This window comes from Pagrus major, chromosome 21, assembly GCF_040436345.1.
Source record: "Pagrus major chromosome 21, Pma_NU_1.0".
NCBI classification, from domain to species: Eukaryota; Metazoa; Chordata; class Actinopteri; order Spariformes; family Sparidae; genus Pagrus; species Pagrus major.
The window spans coordinates 13,890,959-13,915,424 of record NC_133235.1 but is presented as its reverse complement, the minus strand read 5'-3'; the positions used below and the strand labels follow the sequence as shown (position 1 = coordinate 13,915,424).

Here is a 24,466-nt window from a genome sequence, read left to right as displayed (position 1 = left end):
TTGTTTCTATGTTGATCTTTGTTACAAGTGTACTGTATGTGTGATATCTCTTTACGATTTGTTGTGTTAGCTCCAATCACCCTTGCCTATATCTACATTTAAATGACAATACTATGCTTTAGGTGGGGTCAACAATAGTATATCCTGGGGACCGAGGCAGAGTTTTAAACAAATAGAGATAAAAAGTACAAAGGTCACAAGGTGGTTGTTTGTGCATATTGTGAGTTTGTTCACATTTAAAATAGGTATGTGCATAGATGCTTTATTTTCACCTGCACATGTGTATCACTAGATGATGTTGAGGTATAGACTGAAATTGTAGTCACCTCAAATTTCTTTAGATGCAAGGATTGTTCTTAGATTTATTGTACATCAATCAGGTGTTAAGAGGGAGGGAAAGTCACACCAGCCCACAGACAATATGTGTATTTGTATACTCTGCAAGAAACTTTATTTGGCAACAAGCCGTCACTTCATTTGGTGCTAGAAAAATGCTTCAAAAATCTATTTCGCTGACAAGATATTGGGAAAAGTGGGCAGTGAACGACAAAGCTGGTTTCCTGCCCCGAGTGTAAATGATTTCCTTACTTCTGGAAGCACGTAGTAATATGTTTGTTAGAGGGGCAATTTGTAAGATATGGCCAGAATTTTAGTTTAAAACATTCAGCGTGAGTGTGAAGAAACAACAGTGTTGATGTTATGTCAAAGTTGCTACTGAAGTTAGCATACTAACCAGCTAGCCCCAGCCCAGTCCTGTCTTGTTATGCCACTTTGTACCACAAGAGGTGACTGTCTGATAGCTGCCATAGTTTCAGCTGGAAGAAAAAGCAGGAAGTTCACTACTTAGTCTATTGAGTTAACAAAATCAACTCACAAAATGTCAAGATAGGAGATATTTTTACAACTATTTTACTTACTAAAAAGAAAAATACAACCATGCATGTTTTAATTCAAGTTTGTCTCTTTTACCAAACTAAGATGAGCTTGATCGCCTCCTCAACTCATCAGAAAACACACTATTGAAACTCGACATTAAATACAGTCAAAATGTCAAAGTTGGCATGCTAACCAGCAAACCCCGGTCGGTCCTGTATTTAAATACTGCTTTGTATTGCAAGAGGTGATGAGGTGGTCCAATTGCCCCTGTAGTTTCAGCTGGGAGATATGAAAGCAGCAAGTTTGCTACTAAGTCGAATAACAATACAAACTCATAAAATGTCAAGAAAGGAGACATTTTTACACCTACTGTACTTTCCTTAGTAAACAGAAAAATACAATCATCCACAAGTTTCTCTCTTTTCACAAAGTAAGACATGTTTAACTGGCTTGTTAACTCATCTTGAAACACACTTCATTCAAACTGGGTACAAATGAAATTAAACTCACCAAAACACTCTTGGTTTGTCTTTCCACAATCACCTCTGGTTTGGTTGATATACATCCTCAATTCACCAAGTAAGACGCGAAAATATTCCTGCTGCTGATGTCCGACTCTTGTCGCTCCTCTGCCGCTTCATGCCTCTTCTGTCCCCTCCTGCTGTGTCTTTTCGTCCCTGAAGCCGTAGTCCTGGTCAGAGCTGCTGTAAATCACCTCAGTGCTGTATCCCCTGTCGTCACACTGGCATCAGTCGGTCTCAGAGGCTGTTGTCAGCCTCAATCTGGCGTCCCAGTTGACTGAGCCCCAGTGCAGTGCAGGCAGACTCCTGTCAGTTATAGGGTCACTTAGCTCCAGGGCTAACTGAGCTATCTGCTAACAGCAGCTAGTCGCTATAGCCAAAGATACGTCAAAGAGTAGCAAGTCCAGTATAGAAAGCAGCAGTAAATGGTTATGCTGCCAACTATGGTTTTGGAGCTTCCTTTGAATTCTGGCCATTTCTTTCAAATTATACCTTTAAAGGGTCACCTAACTTGAAAAGCAGTGTTTTGCTGACCTCTCTGGTCAAAAGTGTCAAGCCTGTTTAACCTCTGACCACACCCAGCATCACTGATGTCTCAGGTCAGAAATGTGCTTGGTTGAACCTGTAACGACACCCAACAGTGATGTCACCAGGTGCTGGAGTACACCTGTACATCACTGCAGCAAGGTGACAAATTAAACCACTGGAGGTCAGCAAAAACAACATTTTCAGGAGGTTTCAACTCTTGACACTAATAAGAATTTGCTGACATTCCTCACTGCGCCATTGCATTATGGTGACTAGGGTAACTATCTACAACCTTTACAATAGAGGGAGGTTAACTCTTGAGTGTGTCTGTGGCTTTGTTTCACATACGATGTGTGTAGCACAAGGATTATCTATCTTCTGTCCCCTACCGAGTAGAAATTAAAAGCACAACAGTGTCCTGCTCAGTTTGGCCCAAACTCCTGCTTCTGCTGCTGCGTATACATGTGGCCATTTTTACTTGATGTTTTTAATATTTAATATAACACATCTGTTAGAATTAATAAACTGCAGTATATTCCTGACCAACTGTCTCAGAATTTTGTGATATTCTGCGTAGGGGCAACATACATTAAAGTAAGTAGTACTACATGTAAATAATGTTCAAACTAATAATACAGACTCATAAATGAAGTAGGTACTAAGAGAGAGAGCTTATCGATAACCAGGTCACTAAATTTCTCTCCAGCAGATTCAAATTTGATTTTTTCCTTACTCGAGGAGACTCAAAAAAGATCTGCATCTTAGACCCCTGCATTGTAATCAATTAGACCTCATTAATGAAATATGTTTTGTCCTATAGAACCTGATTAGATTTTTATGTTATGTAGTGAAATACTTTATTATTATAAGTTTTTCTAAGGTAAAACTACAAAGGTTTGGCAACGAAATGTGGCCTAATTAAAGTAAATGGTCCCTGTTAGTGTTATATAAACTTATAATCAGATAATAGTTTATGTATTTATAAGCATGATTTTAGTTGGTGGAGGTAATCTGAAGTACTTTATATACAGCTTTTATATAAGGCTGGGGACAAACAGTAACAAAGATATATTTGAAAAGCTGATTTTGCGTTTTACATGTAAAATCTGAATATGACAAGTAACTGTCAGCTACAGCTTTTAAATAAAACTATAGTGTCGTACAAAGTACAGCATTTACCTCTGAGATGTAGGGAAGTACAAATATTAACTCGCATAACGTCTAAAATATTCAAGTCAAATACAAGTACCTCAGAATTGTACTAAGGTGCAGTACTTAAGTAAATGTACTTGATGATTTAGAATAGACAATACTTTATGGTCTACCTTTTACATTTGTCTTTGCTTGCATGTGCAAAAAATGTTCACAACAAATCACATTAAAACACATTTACACAAGAACAAATTAGGAGCTACATTAAAAAAAGCATCAGTTACTCTAAATACTAAAAGAAAAGGTATAAAGTGCCATGTACTGAGATATAGGCTCACTTAAAAAGTGGCTGTCCCTACTGAACAAGATATTTTATGGAAACAGGGTCAAAGAATTTTTTATAGATGTTTTTCTTAGCACTCTTTACCTTTGCCCTGAGGGCAGCAGCTGAAAGCGGTTCAAAGGATTGCTGCGGTCATCTAAAATGTTGTCACTCTAGCGTCGGAAGGCTTTGCAGTGGTGATAGGACCGTTGGATTTGATTGCATTCCAGTGATTGTTCTGCCAAAGACCTTTGGAAAGCGTTGTCTTGCTTTTGACAGAACCCAGGACACAATGTAAAACACTTTCACTTAATGATTGGTTGACATTGAATCTTATCTGTTAGACAAGTACTTCTTTTAAACGTGTGATCATTTGATCAGCCACAAGTTTAAGTTGCCTTACTGCATTAAAAAAACACAGACCTTTGTTCCTATTTTCTACAACCACTCTCTGATTAACCAGTAGGAAACTACTTGACTAATGGCCGATATTGAACTTTTCATCTTGTGTAAAGCTGCACCATACGATGCATCTCATTATAAATTCAGGGCTGGATTTCACCACCAGAAGAAGTCAGCACATTGGGTTACCAGGCAGAATCTTGGCTTATAAAAATGAGCTGTCTCTCTCTGTCTTGGCTGCTAGATGGCGATAAAGATCCCATGCTTCTTCCTCCAGCCAGTCACACAGCCCTATTGGTGTGTAATGAGATGGGGTCCCCATCTCAGCTGTCTCCTAGGCAACCGGGGCTGGGGACAGGGAGAGGGCAGAGTGTGTGTGCGTGTGTTTATGTGAATGTGTGTGTGTGCTAATGTGTGTTTGAAGTGGACCTTCACAACTGATGGGGGAGTTTATGAGGATTGTCAGAGAGTTGATGTGACGTTATAGTTTGATATTTGTGTAAGAATGGGTGATGATGATGCACAGCAGTGACCTTCAGGTGGAAAAGAACGAATGCCCTTGACATTGAAAAGCAAGTCATGAAGGATACTGACATTTTTTCTCATTTTTTTAGTCTCTCACAATAAAATACAAGAAATATGAATTTTAGTATCTAATGAATCAATTTTTGGTCACTAAAAACATGAAAAAGTGCTGGCTGAAGCGTCGAAGTGTGTTTAACTTCACAGAGAGAAACAGGTGGACCTGAATATAAAGCTGTAGATATGATGTTACTTTTAGCTTTCACCTCACGTTGTAAGATACGTCATCACCGTTTTGTTTGGGATTGAAGGCTAAGTGCAAGTTTAATAGTTTCCAGTGATTTTCAACTCAACCCAGAGTTGAACCCCATGTGCCATTTCCAAGTTCTAATTATGATTTTAATGAGAGGCTGTTTTGCATGATCCCCGCTGAGCCGAAATCAATGTTTCTCTTCATGGGAGGAAGTCATGACAGTTAGGTTTCAGTCTAGGCAGACAGCAAGAGGAGGAGAGGAACATTTTAAAAATAGAAGAAATAAAATATAACCTCCAACACACTGACCACCAGTTTCTCCAAGACAAAAAATGAGGCATCAAAACCAGTATTTGAGTGCCAAAACTCCAATAAACCCAATAATAGTAAATGTTAGAAACATGTTTTTTTTAAATCTTAAGACATACATAAATGCTCTATATACAATAATGCACATATAAAAAGTTTGAGGCGCTATTACAGTTTTAAAAATGCAATACTGGGTCATCTTTGTTTAGTTATAGCTACAGCACAAGCCTGAAACAAATTGGGAAGGATTACAATTAAATGCTTTATGTTGAAAAGTATTGTTGGTTGAAGCTTCTTTAATAAATATTTTTATATTAACTATGGATGGAATGAGTATACATAATGGAAAAGGGATCACTCATAGTGACGAACCCACAGACAATTATCATTACAACCGACAGCCCCGTAAACACAACACAGTGTTTTAGTGTCATTCAGCTAATTGTTTCATAATTCCTGAACAAAAAAGTCTGTGACGTCATAAATGTACGACACATATGCCACGCCTTCCCCCCAAAAGCCAATCATGTGCTTTATCACAGCCAAACTAGCCAATCGTGTTTTTACACTGACGCAAGAGCACAATTGAGATTCACAACAGTTTCAGCTGAACTGGTGTGGCTGCAGATGGACTTCTATAAAACATGGAAGTGGAGGATATCACACTAATGCACAGGATTACCAAGAAAGGGGAGGTTATCCAAATATTGCATTGGTTTAAGTGCTCCGGTGGGATGAGCTGATGGCCTCGCATCACGGCATTCTGAACTGAGCTGTAAAACTGAAACTGTGCACAGTGGAAGTATGGGAAAAATGTGTTTTAGACCTTACTTTTTAAATTAATTTATCATACTAGACAGGCGATTCTATACATTGAGTTTTTATGTCCTGGTGACCATTGAAAGTGAAATACTGTAATTGGTTTAGATAGGGGCCTGGTCTTGTTAGCCCGAAGTAACTACCCAGAAGCATTGTCAAGATGGCTGCTAAGTGGCAAGACTTGTCAGAAACACGACTACAAATGGATCCTGTCGCCGCTCTGTGACGGCCTGGTACCAACTGGTAATAAAAATGCACTTGCGTATTGTCAAAACAATATAGCAGGTCTGCACAGTAACTGTGAAGTATCTGGCCAATGAATTGTTCCAGATTCAGGTATGAAAATCACCCCATGTACTGGTTCAAAGTACTGGTCTGATTATTTTTCCTGCTGCTTTTAACGGTCCATATTCATGACCGTTTGATCACTGCATGAACCACAAGCCTCCACTATAGCTCTGTTACTAGCCACCAACCTTCTTTAAGTCTGAAACAACCTCGTCAGATCTTTCTTCCTCCTTCCTGTACTGCTGATGGGAAAAACATGCAGCAACACCTCCTGTATGTGTAATGAGTTCAATCTAAAGTGAGACATTCACCTCAAGGTAACAGCTGCTCTAAGAATAGGCACAAGTAAAGCACACGTTCAACCAATGTATAGAATTGTTTAATGTGAAGCCAGAAAGCTCTCGGTTAACAACACAGAACAGAAATTCTAGTCAAAGTTCATCATCTGACACTAAAAGAGTCCTTCTCACTTCCACAGTTCTTTTGTAAAGCACTCTTTCTTTCATGTCTATGAGCCCTTTAGTCGATTACTTTAAAAGCAGTAAATTAGAAGCAAAGGCCCCCACACAGTAAAAGTCAGCCTGCCATGTGAAGTAGAGCAGAGCTGATAAGGGTGTTAGACCACCCACTGTAGCATGCAGCAGGCTGTATGACGGGCTGTGGAAATGGCAAAGTAATTCTTCGTCTGCCAAAGAGCGTGATTCTATATCACACTGCCAAAGCATCAGGACAAAAACCACAGACTGTTTCTAAATACATCTCACATTCAGTCACGTCCTGGAGCAGGTGTAAGTGGAGCCTTGTCAAGATCAAACTGTGATCAGAGCAAAGCAAGTCTTACTCAAGATCAAGACCGAGACTCCTGGAAGATTCGATTCAACATTAATAGAATAATCAGGTTTTTTTGTTCTACGAATGCAGATAAAGTTGAGACAAAATCCACGTCTGGGCAAGACTCAAACAAGGCTGAGGCAGTCTTTCAACACCTCTTCAAGTTAAAAGGCAAAATTAGCTAAACAAGCTGCTAATTGGTAATGGAGTGTCTCTAAGCTGAAATATTCGACCAATATTGACCCTGTCTGTGCTCAGGCCAGAGTCAGGCCTTCACATCCCCTCGGGCAGTCGTACAAAAAAAGAAGCACTCAAGTGCTATAAGGAACATAAGCGTCCACCAAACAACACGTTATGTTGCCATAGAGATGGGTATTGCTGGCAGCGCCTTGACAGTGTGGCAGGAAGCAGGAGAAGAGCTGATACAGTGGTCTGTGTTCAGCAGGTATTCCTGGCTTGCAGTATTTAAAATGACCAGACATCCAACAAGGCCGGTGCATCAAGTGGTGGAATTAAGGTTTTCTGAAGCTCTTTACTAGCTGAGCCAGTGTATTTAGTCGAGCTGTAACAATACATTGATTCTCTATCGATTGTATATTTCTCAACATGCTCTGTTCAGAAAATCTACAATAAAACAGAACACTTTCTACAATATTTGAACTACAGATGCAGTTCTTTGAACAGCGTCAAATTATTATTTAGAATTTTGGCTTTTGCAGGGTTTGAACCTGTGATATTCCAATTAACACTTTAAACGCTCGTGTTATTGTGGCTCGGGGCACCATCAGTTAAAGCGCGTAAATAAATTGACACTGATTGTTGATGTTGGTTTTACTGTTGTTGGGTTTTGGGCAAAGTCTCCGGTGTTACAAAGGAAATAACTGATCATTCAGTAAAAAACTGACTTATACTTAACACCTTGTTTACATCATATTAGATTTCGGCTTAATCCTTTTTTCAATTTCTACTCCTAATCCTCTTTATCGACTACCCCCTTGCCCCTCAGAACAGAGTTACCAGGGAAATGGCAGAGATTTGCCACTATGAAACACTCTATGTAAGGTAGTGTTTATGTAAACAGATGCTACTGGACATTTCCAATATGCCGTCTTCTGTGGTGATTTCTCTTGGGTTACTGTGAGCTTTGAGCTAAAGTGTAGAGCTTTAAACCAAATCTCACAGTCTTCATCACATCAAGAAGCTATTAAGTCAATTGAGCCAACTAACAAATATCACCAACATATACAGATTCTAAATATAGCAAATCTATGACGATGTTTCCAAACTGTCGTGACAAAACATCATTGCGCTCTACTACTTCTTGGTATGAATTTGAAATTTTACATTCACACAAAGCCCTCACATACACAAAAATCTCACTGGTTTGTATGTTTTCAGTTACAGTTACATATTCGTGTCTTGGTGAAACAGTTTGGGCAGTGTGGGAAGCAGATAAGAAACAGAAAGGTCATCATTTAACTGGACCAGGCGGACAATCTGGACTGGAAGTGCTCTATCCTTGGTTTTATTGCTGAAATTGAAAACTTTCTGCACGTCTGCCTCTCATGCACAGAGAAGAGGCTGAAATCATGAACTACAAGAAGGATAGTGTAGTTTGTTATGCTGTTAAGTTTGATGTGTGAAAATGGTGTGAAATGCCTTCCAAGTACAGCCAGCGCAGTCAGGCTGAGTGTAGCAGAGTGTCAGCCGACTTGGCTGTGACCCATGTTTGGTTTACACAATCATGGACGAATTTAGGAATGAAGATCAGCTGCAGGTTAGCTTTGGGCCAGTATTAGACAGGTGCCTCATTCATGATATCTAAGAAAATAGGGTGATGGGATCACTTGAACTGCTCTGCCTCTGTTCTAAACTGATTTCAATTAATTTTTCATCGGGACAAACCCAGCCAAAGGTGCCAATGATTGCTTGAAAATATCCCTGATCATGTCTGTTTTCGTTTTTTGTGCAATATTCGACCTGAACGAAGTACTCATTGATCCATTACGGCTCAACTGCTCAGAAGCCAGGAGCCGCTGGCCATCCAGCACTGGGTCAGCTCCAAGATCTGGATGCACGTCAATTAAACCCCCTTCCTGAATGAGTGACAAAACAGAGAAAGGCGTTCATAGTGCCTGCTTCTTGCATGGACCCCTGAGGTCAGACTTGAACACTTTGTCATCAGTGAGTGGATCTCTGCGAGGTGCGCGTTGCCCCGTCACTCTTCCGAATGAGGGATCCCTCAGAGTGCAGCATGTCACAGTTGGCACAGGAAGGCCTGAGCCCAGCACATTTAATTAGCCAAGCTGTCTTGGCATTGGATGGGAGGGGGGACACACACAGTGACGAGTCATCAACATCACCAAGGGCGCGGTGCTGCTCACTGCCATACTGCACATCTAAAACTTAACAGGATGGGAAAAAGACGCATGGGCGTTTATGTGGAAATTTGTCACTGGGCGATAGAGTTTTTATTGGAAAATCAGCACAAATGCGCACACGCAGTGACTGACCTCTCTTGTACAAACACATAAGGTGTGTTCCTGTCAGGGTTTTAGTCTGCCAAACATGTTTGACATAAGCAGATACACAGACCTCACTGCTCCACATGTCTGTATTAACATTCAAGTCAATATGCCAGATTGAATGAAAAAAAATGACTGTTGCTATGAAAAAAAAAGCAAAGTTAGGAGAAACAGTTTGGAAGAAACCATTCTGACATCCCTCTCTGTAGCTGCCTGCATGTGAGGAGCCCACCCCACCTTAGCTGTAGTGAGGAGAGCCCAGTCCAGGCAGCCAGCAACCAGCGCGTCTCTGCCTACCAATAGGCATGCTCGGCTCAGGCTCTGTGCAGTGCTCTCAGTCTCAGCAGCTAAAGCTGGGCGCAGGGGAACTGCGACGGCCGCGCCAAGCATCTTCCCAGGTATGCGTCTCTCTGCCGCTACGCCCTTATTCGTTTTTGCAATGTTATGGCATCTTGCTGCATGCTGTTTCCCACTCTGCCGACACTGGCTTATTTCTAGGGAGGGGTTGCTGTTGTGCCTATTTTTTTTTTTTTTTCTTCATCTGTGCCTCACGTAGCCTCCACGGTAGCGCAGGGCAGCGGGTCTTGGTAAACACTCACAGTCAGCGAAGACGCATCTGCAAAAAACCTCCTCGCTAACCGCGCGTTAACTTGCACACACCTCAAAATGTTCGCCCTTCGACAGATCAGCGCCGAGCCGCCGCTGCTGGTGGCGAGGCGGGGATGTGCGCTCGCCGCTGCGCTGCGTGCATTTCTTGGGCAGAAATTTTGCAACGAGGTTATGATTTGGCCAAGCGGCTTTCGTCAAAACATGACCGCTGACTATATTTTCAACTTGTGCGTGCAGGTAGAGAGGGTTTTTTTTTCTTCCCCTGATAGCCGCTGGACTTGCGGCACTGGGCGAAGCAGGTATTGGGAGCTGATTTGAAAAATCATTTCATAGCAGTCAATTTAATGTAGGCTGTGCCATATAACACTGCAGCAGGCTATAGCAGGGCTATAATAGGTCATACTGTGTCTGTGCATAGACAGCCGTGCCTATAACAGTGATTTATTATTGATAGCTGTGTGTTGTGATACAACGGGTCTATTTCAAATCATTATTCATTCATACAGTGAGTTATCATCCAGGGAAAACGATGGTGAGGAAGATGTTTTTCAGATAATCAGGTGGACTTTGTGAACACAAAGTGCTCTTAATCATAAACGTGCTGAACTTGAGCTTTGAATGAGTTTGCATAAGCAGCTTTTTAATGATTAGTCTGGTTGGTGCTGCTCTGTTTTCTCTGTCACTAGGTAAGATGTAGGTACACTCCCTTAGCAGTTAGGGTGGTGCTGCCTGTTAGTGCTGATGTGTTACAGTGGCCACTACCTGTGCATGCAGTCTGCTAGGCCTGGCTGTACATTGGGGGCCTCCCTCCCTCGGCTCCCAGCGGGTGGTGCCCAATAAAACTACATTTCTAAAAGTTTAAAGTAAATCTAGACTCCATGTTGAAGTTGTGTGCAGTTTTACAGCTGCACAGGAAAGTTATCAATGAAAGCTCCTCACGTGAACGTTGATCTTTTGTTCCCGAAAGCAGAAAAGGGACTCAACTCTCTAATTATCAGCTCGTGAACGACCTCAACGGCAACTTTTACAACAGCTGACCTTACTGTTAGTTCTCCTCACACGTAAAACTATCATATCTCTCAGCGAATCAATAATGTGCATGTGAAAATCTGACTGTGTTGTAATTATTGATGCTACTTTGGTTGTTGCTATGCAAAAAAGGCCCATGTGCTATATTTCCACTGCAATCATTTGAAGCTGTGACCTTGTCAAAAAAGGCCACTGTGTGTCTGGTTCGCTCTGGTTCTCTGTGATAAAACTCTGTGTTGAAGGAAGCTACTTTTTCTATACGAGTCCATCTTCACTGGTCATGACTGCGCTTTGATTTGGCTAATTCAAGAAGCCCTTGAGTTGATTTTTGCTTCATTTACCACACTTCCTATTCACTTCACTTGGAGAGCTTGGAGGACTTATACATCAGAACCTCTGATTTTTCATGTAATTTTAGAGTCTCGGGCTCGTCTAGTCAGTGAAGTTACAATGACATTCATAAACATGTGTTGTCCTTGAAAATATGGTTACACACTGTGTGGTCTTAAGGTGGAGATTTTCTGCTGAGCCTTTTACATCTGGATAGTATTAATTATCTCCAGGCTATATGTAGAGGGTTACAGTGAATCATGCAGTATGAAATAAGCTCCTGGGCCAGGGGCTACTCCTAATTGCAAAGTGGACAAAGTTATGGAGTGAGAAATGTTAAGGTCACCTTAAGGTCAAGAGAAGAGGAGGGACGCTTTCCAAATTATTTTAACGAAATGGTCCTTTATATAATCAACATATTGCATCATTGGTGTAAATTGAGCAAAATATTAAGTTACTGACTGGTTTCTTGGTTCAGGTTAACTTTTTCCGGACCGGCTTCTTCTTTATGTAATTAGTCAATCAAAAGAAAATAAATCAGCAACTATTTTAATAATCGATTAGTTGTTTTGGTCATTTTTAATGCAGATGCGCCAAATATTTGTTGGTTTCAGCTCACATAGGAACATTTTCTGCTTGTCTTTGTCATATCTGACAGTAAATGAAATACGTTTTTGTTTTGGACTGTTTTGGGAGTTTGTGATGGGATTTGGCTACAATTATATACTAAATGATTAATCATGAAAGGTCTTATTTGTAAGAAAAGTTTTGCGTCAAAAACTGATGCTTTGGGATTGTAGGTCGGGTCTGGCACCATCCCAGAGCATCAGTATTTGATAAGTTGGGAATGAGACTCAAAAATCTACTTTTCTTACAAATAGAACCTTTAATCCTGATTAAATACAAAGTCTTTTTTTAAATTATAACATCAGTATTTATTAAATACAATAAAAAACAGTATAAGTATATGTGAATCTTTTCAAATAAAATATCATTTTAATAAATTCAATTCATAAATTGATCATAAATTGCATAGAAAAGAACAGCAAATTTCTTTTAAATAGCTTTGAGCCAAGAGGAGGGACTCCTGTAAGCTTATTTAAGTGTATTAATTTGTTATTAAGATATCTGTTGTTCATGATAGACTATGTGACCACACAATGCACTACAAGAACAGGGGCTCTCACACAATGCACAATGAGTTATATTAAAATATGTAGTCAAAAACTAAAAGAGATTAAGTTTTTCTAGTTTCAGTTAAAAAATAAATAAAGGTGTTGTTATCAACAATTTTGGCCAAGTGAGTAGTAGTTTGTAAGTCTATTCTAACACTTGCGTCTTCAATTCAACACAGTACTTGTCCTTTAAGTGACACCTTCATAATGGAAAATGAACAGTGAGCCACAATTCAAGTCCAAACATGATTAGCCAAAATGCTAATGTGTGCAAAGCCTTTGATCACCGTGTTACTGTTTTATAAGCCATCCACTGTCATCTCCAGGCAGGACAGACTGTTATAGCCACTAATTAATGTATCAGACAGGCAGGGCTGCTTCCGCATTCACATACACACAGACAGTAGAGGAACTTAGGAGAGTAGACACTGCATATAAAACTTTTAGTCTGTGTTCAAGCATTTATAAAACAGCAATCCTCTTTTTTTAACCTACTTGAAATACTGATATTAATGGTTGATAAAGGTTGATCGACGGAAAATGAATCATCAACTGTTCTGCTGTGATTGTTTTTGAAGAAAAGTGCCAAGTTCCCATTTCTTAATGAGGATTGACTGCTTTTCCAAGTCTTTTGTGATTGTAAACTGTCCAACTTTGGGTTGTAGATGGCTGTTGAACAAAAAAAAGCAATTTCATTACATTTTTTCTCAATTTTCTGACATTTCACATACCAAACAAATGATCAGTTAATGAAGTGGAAGATTTATCATAAAAGATAATTACCATTAGTTGACTGGTTTTGACTAATTTTATTGTAACAATTTGGCAAATACCTTAAATTAATCTGCTTTATTTAGTATTTTAAACACAGTGATAAGACCTGAAAGAAGTGCTGTAAACCTAAAAAATTGTTAGGTTGGTTTGTTGTTTAACAGATTCAGTTATGTCCATGTCTGGTGTGGGTGTCTTGAAAGTTTTGGATGGTTTGGGTTTACAAGATCCACAGATTATATGCAGAAATAAATACAATCAGAATGTGCTTGGGATGTAAAACCTTTTTTTTCCTTTTCATTAAGATGAATTAAATGGTGAATATACACATTTCGAGAAGAAAGGATCGTCTTTCAGTATGGCACGAAATCTAACTAAAGATTAATTTTATATGAGTTTGTTTTTCTTATCATAAATGAACTTTACTTTCATTTCACTTCTGTTAGACCTATATTTCATGTTCATTTTATTTTTTTTTGCTAATACAGCATGTTAGAGTTCAACTTTGAACTGGATTTTTATGATTCAGGAGCTAAATCACTTTAATCACGTGTAATAAATGTACCATCTTTTTTCCTGATGACATTACAAGCTGAACCACTGGCAGCTTGCACCATGCATGGTGACACACAGAGACAAAGAGAAGTATACATTATGTACAGTCGTTTGTATTGAATATTCCTTTTCCAATACAAAATGGTTGCAGCTGTAATAAGTTACCAGAAATGCAAATACTTTATGCTAACTATACTGGGGGTATAACCGTAAGAGCATCTGACACAGACTGTTAGTATGATGAGGATTTTTAATCTCATCTATTTCCCTAATGTTGAAGAATTACTTTGTAGTTTCTGTTAATATGCGCAGTTATTCTTGTCGACTGGAGGAAGTACACCATTGTCTACATGCATAGATTAGTAAAGCTGTCTAAATGCTGAGCTGAGTGTCTAGAGAACAATAACAGTGATTGTATTGACTGATGACAAATGTTCCACCTAGAACCTGCTTGTGTTGAGGTCAAATCACATTTCCCACTGTATTTATCCCAGACAAAGGGTCGAGGGATCATTATGTAGGCAGCTGTTTAATGGATGGGAAGAAATCTTAACATTATACAGTGGTTTCAGACAATTTGTAAAGATGAAAGGCTGTTTTTCAAGGGAGGAAGGGTGTGGCTAACAACACACATTTCCTGTGTTCGTTTCTAGGTTAGGAAGAGAATTGTCCATGTTCAGGAAAATCACTTGAAATAAAAAGATGCGGTCTTAAATTCTTTAAAAACTTAGGTTGTACATTCCAGAGTTGCCCTTTGAGACAATAATGTCTGCATAAAAGACTGTTATGTTTAGCACATGATAATGTTTAATTTAGAACACTCACTGACGTTTCAACATAGCACATGCTGAAAAGTAACGCATTAACACATCTTGAAAGGCAACACAAACATCTGTATTTTCTGACATCAGCTAGTGTGTTGAAAATGACACATCCTCAATTTAGGCGCACGCAGAAACAATTTGTTCACATGTTACCTCTTCCTTCCCCTGTCCTCCCTTTAGTGATGGCCTCTGCTGAGCAAACGTGCTCCAGCTTCCACCAGCAGCACTGCGCATAAGGCAACACACCCACCTTTGCCCTCCTGCCCAGAAGTGAGAGAGACACCACCATGTACAGTGTGGAGGACCTCCTCATTTCGCACGGATATAAATTACCCAAGAGCGGCCCTCCGTCTGCCACGCCTTATGACAAGCGCCCCGCTGATTGCCAGCGTGAACTTGTGGACAACAGGGCTGGCCGGGGGACACTGAACGGGTATGAGGCGGACCGGGGGGCATCTATCACAGGCATCTATGGCAGCAGGCAGGCACTGGTGAAGAGCTACCCCGCCACAGACAACGAGAGCGGGGAAAGGATCCTAAGGAGAAAAGAAGCCGGTATCGGTATCCTAGGTGACGCTCAGCCCTTGGGTGATTCTCTTGCCACAGATAGTGGGTGAGTGTTTTTTTCCCCTCTCTTTTGCGATCCCCCACACCCTTTACCTTCCCTTTTTTTTCCCCTCTCCCCCTTCTCACTGGGGCCCTTCGGTATTGCATGCAAAACTGAGTCTGCACTGCGCAGGGTTTTTTTTTTCCCTCCTCTTCCCTTTCCCCTCCTTCCAGAGCTGCAGAACACTCTGGCTGCAGCAGCACCACTGACATGTCTTATGCTGGGATATGAGGAATTATGAAAGGTGCCTTTGCACTCGTTTGAGTTGTTTACATGCCTGCACAGAGAGGTGGCTTGTGTCTCTGTGGAGCCCACCCATGCACTGGTATCGTCTCCACAGCCTCCACCAGGCAGGCAGATGTAAACAGCAGCACTAGACAGTGAGCAAACTGAGGAGGACTGAACATGCCTCAAGACAGGCGCGTAATCACTCCACTGTAAACACTGGCACACTGAATCACGCCCAGCACGTGCTCTGTGATGTAAGCATGTTGCTGGGCAAGTGTGCACAGCGCGGCTCCCCTCAGCCATACAGTAGCATATGCTGCTGAGGATGATCCATTGACTTTGCAGCTTAAATGAATGAGTACAGTGACTAACACAATGACTTAGTGCAGTGCAGATATAAGATGAAGCTCTTATGAAGGGTAATTGTAATACATTCTTATTTTTTAGTTCTGTCTTATTAATTATTACTGTATATTTTACACATGTTTATTATGTGTATTTATGATATATTTTACAGCTATAGATTTGTCTGTTTTTTAAGGAACTATTAACTGCAAATCATTGCCTTTATGTGGCTGCATCATAAATATAAACCAACTAGCCAGAGAAAATACAATTATTGATTTATTTCATTTGACAGACCTGATGGTTACATTTGAATTTCAACGAGGATTTCAAACCCACACTCCCTCGTTTCTTTATAACTGCCTATAACCAGGGGGGCTTAAAACATGCTTGAATGTGACTGATAACCTATGGAAATTCATGGATCTTCTTTATTTAGCTGTGCTGTTCCACCACACCAAGAAAATTACCACGACTGCCTGAGAAAATTAGAAATGTAAAATTACAACGTAATTCAACAAAATGACCCTCTTGAAGACAAAGAACTGAAGCTCTGTTTTTTTAGACTTAATCTGTTATGATTAAGTATGCTATTTCTAAGATAATTGTTTTGGCAGTGCAACATGCATTACAGCAATATCCTGCACATAAGAGGTAAATATGGAACCATAACTAAAATTATCTCCAGGCGACACTGCTTTATCACACTACAGTGGAGACACTGTTTTAAACCTCTCAACTGTCAGTTGTTACACACTTGCCAAGTTGTGTTAAATTCAGCTAGCATTTTTACAATTATATTATTGCCTTTGATATTGCACATGCACTATAGCAACAGTCAAAAAGGCCCTCTTCTTCTGATTTTCTCCTGAATTATGTGTTATTGCGATGTAGTGATGCAGAATGCTTTAAAATTGAATTGTCTATGGGTGGGTCACACTGTATTTCCTATAAGGGTACAGTGCGATCCTGTTAAATTGAATTATGTGATCAATTAAACAGGGGGAAAGAGGTGTTGCTTTCATGTCAGATCAGGTAATGGGATATTTTTGCTAAGACTTTCTTTAAGAGCCACAGTTGCTGTCCAGATGACCAGCTTCCAAGATAAGGTCAGCACAATTTAATATGCAGATCATATTGCAGTAGCATCACAATTTCATGGTTTCTTCAAGGGACTTGGAAGCCGCTGACTTAAGCACTTCTGTCTCATATGTGCTGGCTCTACTTGATTAAGTTGCTTTGGAAAGCCAATACTGCCAAAGCCAAAACACATGCTTGAGACTGGCATGGACATGTCACTTCTAATGTTTGGCAATTATCAAATCTCAAAAAGGGTGGTGAGCTTTATTATGTTATCATAAAAACTGACATAATACTCCTTTGATTTATTTTGTTTAGGGGAAATATCTTGATTGCAGATGGTTTAGTCTATCAGTCCTTTGGAATACTGGCAAACTATCAATCATATGAAATAATATTGCTTTTCAGACAATATTCTGTGATTATCTGCATGTCGAAACCTACCTAGCAACTTATGTAACTTCGTTCAGGAAAGTCCACCTCATTCTCCTGTAACACTGCGAAAGTCTTACTCACTTTTCGGTCTTTGCAGGTTCTACGATGTTCCCAGTTTGACTTATTCAGAGCCACTGAGCTATGACGAGAGGGATGTTTCCTACTGGCGGAGGCGAGGCCAGGACTTCAGCATCCTTCTGGACTATGCTGATGGCAGGGAGCTGAGGGCCTCTGCTGGCGCATGGAGGCCACAGGCCCTGATTACAGCAGAGGAACACAGAGCAGAGAGACAAGCGCAGCAGCTATGGGAGGACATTTCCTGGCTGAGGGACCTGGACGCAGCCCCTGGTCAGCTAAGGGTAACTGGGGAAAGAAAGTGCCAGAGCCTCGGTACAGAGGAGTGGAGGCCTGCTGTGGGCCTGGGAAGGCAGCTGTCAGATGGGGATGGGGATAGGTGGGCTCTGGACCAGTACCGCCTGAGGACACCAGAGGGTTTTTTCCACCCTAGAACTAAAGCAAAGTCTCAGTCTCTCCCCAGAGTTTTGTCACCTGATAGATCAATTGGCAGAGAGCTCATTCCATCCAGGCCTAGCCTACCTGATAGACAACAGAGGATAAGCAGCACTGTCTTCTCTGGGCCCTATAGTAGGTATATCTATAGTGGTGCTGTTGTCAGGGACCGTTGGGGTAGGAATGCTGGGCCAAGCAGCCATGTTGCACTTTTACCAAAGCCCAGGTTCAGCAGGCCTTTAAAGCCTCCATCATATGAGATTCACCAGCAGACTAGGGGTAGCGCAGAAATGCTTGCTATAGAGCAGGGTGCCAAACAAAAAGAAAGGCCTATCTTTTATCAAAGGGGAGGGGATCTGAGACAAGACTATTTCGCACAACACTCTGCCATCTCTGGAATGGAGCCCCCTGGCTACATCCCACCCCCATCTTATAAAAGAGCCCCACCCCCAAGATCAGTTTCAATCAACCGCAATGAAATGGCAAATCTAAGATGGAGGGCGGAATCTCTGCAGATGCCAGGCTCAGATCCAGGAAGGTGGTTTTCTAGACATGCAAGTAGTTCATGGCTGGAACATTATGGAGATCGTGCTGCATCCCAGGCAAGTGGTTCATGGCTGGAACATTATGGAGATCGTGCTGCATCCTATCGAAAACAGGTACATTCTGGACATGAAGAACAACCAGTTCATGCCCGTCAGTTACCCACTGAAGACCCAAGAGTGAAGCAAATCTCAGGAGGGCCTAGCGGAAGTTCTCTCACTGACTCAGACAAGATCCGTAACATCAACAAAGAGACTCCACCCGCTAAGATTTTAGGACAATCTACACATGATAGTGCCTTTCCTCCCCAACAGGGGCCAGCTCTCAATACTGACAGCCGAAAAACAGCTCTCACTGACAACGACAGCAGATGGTGCAACAGGGGATTAAACAAAAAAAGTGACAGTGTAGCTCCTGAACAAAACCGTACTCAGTTTTTTCCTTCATCTATTCTGGGCAAACCACCACCTCCCCCATGCAAGCCGGCTGACCAGGGTGTCCCTGAAACTGTGACAGAAGTAAAAAAGGTGGAACAACCTGAGCCACCAGAGAAAGAAAAATCCAAGAATCTAAAAAAGAGACTTAGTGAGACAATTTTTTGTTTGGTGTCTGTCCCTGTCACTCCAGCGCTCACTGGGACAATGATCCGTGATCAGAATAACAACAATGAGAAGTCACCAGACCCAGCGGATAGTCCTAGTGACAATAAAACTGGCCATTTAACAAACCAAAGTCTCCAAAGCACATCTTCAGCTGAAGCTGAGCTGCAAGCACTAACTGGTAGCATAGCGAGCAGCAAAACAAGCAGTAGAGCGAGCAGCAAAATGTTTAAAAAAGTACCCTGTAGACCTCCTAAGATAAACCATTACAAGGAGATGAAACTGTCGGGAACCTGGCCTGCAAACCAGTATCGAGACCAGGAGACACAAACTAGCCCAGAGGCCCGAAAACCTGCCTCTGAAAACAAGGAAGCACAACAAGACCCTGTCCCTCCCGGCACTGAAGTCCCTCCTGATAACAGTGGTGTAGTGGGCACTGCCTTCAGTTTTCCTATAAAGGGAGTGAAGAGCCTGAAATTGTCAAGCAACAGCGCCTTCTCCCTGACATCCACCTTCTCCAACCAGCTGAACAAGAGCACAGCTCAGCAGCCAGCAGTACCACCCTCAGGAAATGCGGAGGAGACCAAACCAGCAGCAAACAGTGGGAAGGAGGCCTTTGAACAGTTCCTGCTGAAACCGGCCAGCCAGCGACCATGGGATGCTGTCAAGGAGCTGGAGACCATCAAGAAAGAAGTTCAGGATCAACAGCAGCAGCAGAGCAGCAAACAGCCCAGTGTTGACAAGTGCATAGAGGACCTCAACGAGGCCTACAAAGATATCTTGGAGCTAGGCACTGCCAGCAATAAAGTCCCAGATGGTTCTGTTCAAATCCCTGAGCGTATCAAAATCAGATTAACATCAGAACCTCTCAACAAGCCCAGCAGCCTTAGGCGCAGCGCAGTAAGCTGGTCTGTTGACCCAGAATACAGGGAAGTCAAAAGCGCCTTCTCCAGGCCTGCAACAAAGTCGGTAACCTTCAGCAAGCAGCTTAGGGAGGAGCTCCCTGTCCCACCTCGGGAGACAGGCTTCAGAGAATACAGGGTTGTTGCGCATCTTTCGCGCAGACGAAGCAACGATGGCAGGACAGTGAAACTAGACCTGCCAGATGAGCCTATCGAGACACCACTTTGTGACTTCAGTCCAACAACGCACACCACAGCAGCTGAGGTGCCATGGGCAGATAGACAACCCATGCAGGATGCCTCTACGCTCACTAGTCCTCCTGATTATGAGGACATATGCCAGACTTTGCGTCAGACTAGAGACCCAGCGGATGCCAATAAAGCGTCCACAGGCAATCTTAAACCTAATGACGGAGAGCAACTTCAAGATCTCAGTGTTGACTCAGAGGAGGACTGCCCTATTTGTAAGAGAGAGCTTGAGAATCAGCTGAGACAGGGCCCATTGCCTCCACTTCATGAGGAAAACAGCTCGGACAGCTCGGGCAATCAAAATGGCAGTCCACCACAACGCGCTGCATTAGAAAGTCCAGCAGAAGATACAACACAGGAGCCAAATGACTTAAGTTTGAATCAGTCAGGGTCTGATGGTGCTGCTGAAACAAAAGAGCAGCAATTATTGATACAGGATAATGTGGAAGGGGGTGAAAAAACAGACAATGCTCAGGCAGAAAACTTGGACGATTCGTGCACAGTTAATCCTGCTGAGGGCATACCAGCGGATGGAACAAAAGAGGAGAGTGCATCCACAACATTAGCAACAGATGTGCCTGCAGACCCCCAAGTCACAGAGGACCAGAGTGTTAGTGACACAGTAACTAAGGAAGTAGAACTAGGAGAAAGGGAAGCCATTGCAGGAGAAATACCTGAGGGCAGTGCAGACAAACAGACAGCTGAGGTGAAAAGTGAGTGTGAGGGGCAAGACAATGCAATGCCTGATGACAAGCTGGAGCAAGAAAAGAAGCCATTTGCTGTCCCAGAGCATAGACTTGGTTTACGGACTCATCTGGGGCGAGACCACCCAGGGTTACCAGAGTTTCCGCCAGATAGACTGCCACTTTCAGTTCCCCCACACCTAGACCGCAGGCTGTCTCTTAGCTTGGAGGGTGAGAGGAGGAGCAAGGGCCCCTCCCAACGAATTGAAGCGTTGCAGAACAAGCTGGCTATTTCTCCAGGTCGGGTGGCAGTTGAGCGCATGGCCAGGATGAGGGAGGTGGACGTTATGTATCGCATGAGGCGCCTCAGCATCAGAAGTACTGACTCTGGGGAGGGGGAGGCAGAGACAGAGGGGGAGGGCAAGGACGAACAAGCAGAGGCGCCCCAACCTGACAAGGAGAACGATCAAGAGGGCACCCATTCCCAGCAGGTCTCTGAAGAGACAGTGTTGCAAGATGAGGAGTCATCGCTCTCAGGTAAGTTAAGAAAATTAGAGGAAAAAAAACTTTGACTGAAAAATGTGTTTAGAGGATTGTCTGTACAGCTTTACCCACATTTTTTAATTATCAAGGGTAACATTAAAAGTAAAAGAAACCATTTCTCTTGTGGTTCTTGGTCCACAAAGATTCTGTGGACTACAGAATTGTAACAGAAAAAGGAAAATACCAGTGGAGTTACTTCAAATATTTGTTCAATGCATCACACAATTTCCCTGTCCCTATTCACAGATTTGTTATGCATGCTTTAGGAAGACTGCAGAATAAACCTCAACTGAAACTGATAATTCCATTTTTTTATGGAGGTTGCAAGATATTAAAATTGGAGAGACTTACTGTCAATGGGCATTGCTGTTAAAGACACCTCCACAAGATGGTGTCGGTGCCAGACAGTGCAAGTCTTCTACCCTCCTCAGAGAATTCAAATCCATTAAATATATGCAATACAATTATGTCACTGAATTATAAAATAGAATAAATTTGAAGCTTACTTGAAAACACATTTCATTGTCCTGTCAAAAGGAATGTATTTGTGTTACTACCTCTCCAGTTTAGATATTTCAGTTGAATATTATTATACAGTACCAGATGCACTTTTTCTGAATCAGTATCTTTTTCTTTACATCTCAGAACCCCATGATCCCAGCCAAGTGGAAACAGAGTAGAAAGACTGCGTCCATCATCTCCATCTGAGGTTTTTAGCTCCAACACTGTGACCTGGCTGCCTACTAGAATGCCTTCATCTCATCTTGACACTGAAATGGCCTTCTTGTCCGACAAGAGCATTGTGTACACCCTCACCCTCGGCGCTGCGTTGACTACTAAGAGTGCTGTTCCACTGCCAAAGGGAGCTGCCCCTTTAACTTGTGGGGCAACTTCCACCCCGAATCCCTCCCCAGCCTTCCCAAACTGACTTCCCACTACCCCATCTGTCCTCCATCCCCAATCCCATCCTCTTATAAGGTTCCTACTAGTTAGTCTTCTTGTAGCGGCTTGTCCTTTCTATTCTATCCTCCCTATGCTTTTCTCATTGGCAGACATTATGCAATTCTGTCGTGCATATTAGAACTCCTAAAATGTCCATAGTGAATACAGTCGAGACATTTTTTGCATACTGAACGAATCTGTTTGTTCACGGGCGAGCTGTTAAGGATATGAATGTAAGCATTTATGTTTAACCTAACGTAGTTATAGAAGGGTTATTGTCACAGATCTGTTCTTTTGCATTTAAACTACACCAAAATAAACTGCGCATCTGATTGTCGTGGTGAGGCGACAGCTGTTTTAGAACTGGACATCACTGTCTCTGGCTCAAGAACTGTTTTGATTTTCAGATGAGATCAATCAGCCTTTCTTTTTTTAAAATTTAAAGACATTGTGCCCTGCCTCATTGCTTTTGTACACACTGCAACCATAACCCATAGAGCTCTTCAGTGAAGAGTGACTCTGCACCACATGACATGATAGATCAGTGACCTATTATACGATATATTGGTTCTACACTGGAGAGGGAGTGTTGTCTTCTTTAACCAGATGTGTTAGTCCCCTGAACAATCCGATGTATAGCTCCCATTTCCAGGTAATTTCAGGAAGCAATAAAGGCACGGATTGAGTTGAAGTGTTGTTTGGAAACTTTGATTAAAATTAATGATGGATATAAGGATATAGGACAAAAAAAAAGATACGTAGAGCAATATTGTTGTACAAACAGCTCAGTGGTTTAGTGGAGCTACCTGTAGGCACCATTGTCAGAAGTTTTTAATGTGAACGTGTCATTGAAATCATATTACAGGGATTTGGAATCGTGTCAGGGTATATGGGCGCTTAACATGGGGTGGGTGCTTTACTTCATGATATATATCAATGTTCATACATCTGTATCGCAAAGAGACAACATTTCACTGAGTATTTATTTTTCTTATCATCGAATTGTTAATCAGTTTGCATAATGTACAAAATAAAGTATATTTTAAATATTTTAAGAGATATTTTGTATTTAACCATGAAATTTTATTTCTCCACACTTATATCAAGCTGAAAGTATCACATGTCTGTATAGTATCATATTGAGAGTATACATAATTTTCTAGTGCTTTAAAATTTAACAGAGTGATTTAAGAAGGGATGGCCCTGTGGTGTGCCTTGATCACACGATTCGGTTTCAGTGAGTGATAGGGTTCATCAGTGCCAGTGTTGATGTGATGGAAACTTTTTGATTGTGCCATGATTTCCTATTTGATAGTGCTTTTTCATACGCTAACAGAGTCAATGTTGGACGCTCCTTGTGATATTTGATGCATCAATCCATCTCAGCTGTATCTCCTGTGTTGGTGGTCAGACATGGCCTGTGTCTTATTTTTGTCTTTGTATGTCTTCCAATTCAAATCATGTATCGTTCTGTTGTTTGTTCTGTTTCCTTGCAACATGTTTAGAAATAAAATTGGGAAATTTTTTTCTTTTCCTTCCTTCCACCCTCCCTATCCTCTTTCCCCCCTCTTCTAACTTCTGTCTTTCTTTCTTTCTTTGTTTCATTCATTACAAAGCGTGTTCACTTTGTGTAAACTGTTCTGCTGTCATCAATACTTATTGCACTAATGAAAACAATGCAGTATGCTGTTTTTGGCAAAAAACCACGTACTTGCAAATAGTATGGAAATAAGATTTCTTTTTTGAAAAAATACAGGGGTTTTTAATAAATTTTAAATTGTAACCTATAACCTAAATAATAAAAAAAAAACTTCTTGTGGATAAAGGCATAGTTTGCAGTAACATGGTTTTTGTACAAGAGCAGCACTGCATTGGTGTAACGTATCAACAACAGATTTATAGGAATCCCTCACTGTTTAATCACTCATCAAGTATCACTTAATTGTTATGTAGCATTTTACAGTTGTAGCATTTTATCAACTCAGACCTTTGTCTTAGTATTTCAAACATTTCTTGTAAATTTGGAATAATCATGTCGCCTTATTATGTGTGCATTACATTCTACTCCAGGCAATGCCAAATACTAACGTACTAAGCACTGTTGCATACCTTAGGTTTTTACAAACAACTTACTGTTCTGCCATGCCTCTGGCTGGAGA

At 41.4% G+C, this 24,466-nt stretch overlaps 1 protein-coding gene across 1 annotated transcript; it reads left to right on the top strand.

Moving 5' to 3' along the window:
- Positions 1 to 14,928: 14,928 nt before the first annotated feature.
- Positions 14,929 to 22,045, top strand: jcadb (junctional cadherin 5 associated b). Its single transcript, XM_073491642.1, has 4 exons — positions 14,929 to 15,254; positions 17,434 to 18,400; positions 18,449 to 21,359; positions 22,011 to 22,045. The coding sequence occupies exons 1-4, from the start codon at positions 14,929 to 14,931 to the stop codon at positions 22,043 to 22,045; spliced, it is 4,239 nt and encodes a 1,412-aa protein (XP_073347743.1).
- Positions 22,046 to 24,466: the final 2,421 nt, after the last annotated feature.

Coding starts and splice junctions, on each gene's coding strand:
- jcadb (XM_073491642.1), top strand. CDS start 14,929: ATGTACAGTGTGGAGGACCTCCTCATTTCGCACGGATATAAATTACCC. Junction 18,401..18,448: donor GAAGGTGGTTTTCTAGACAT/GCAAGTAGTTCA, acceptor GCTGCATCCCAG/GCAAGTGGTTCATGGCTGGA. Junction 21,360..22,010: donor TGAGGAGTCATCGCTCTCAG/GTAAGTTAAGAA, acceptor TTTACATCTCAG/AACCCCATGATCCCAGCCAA.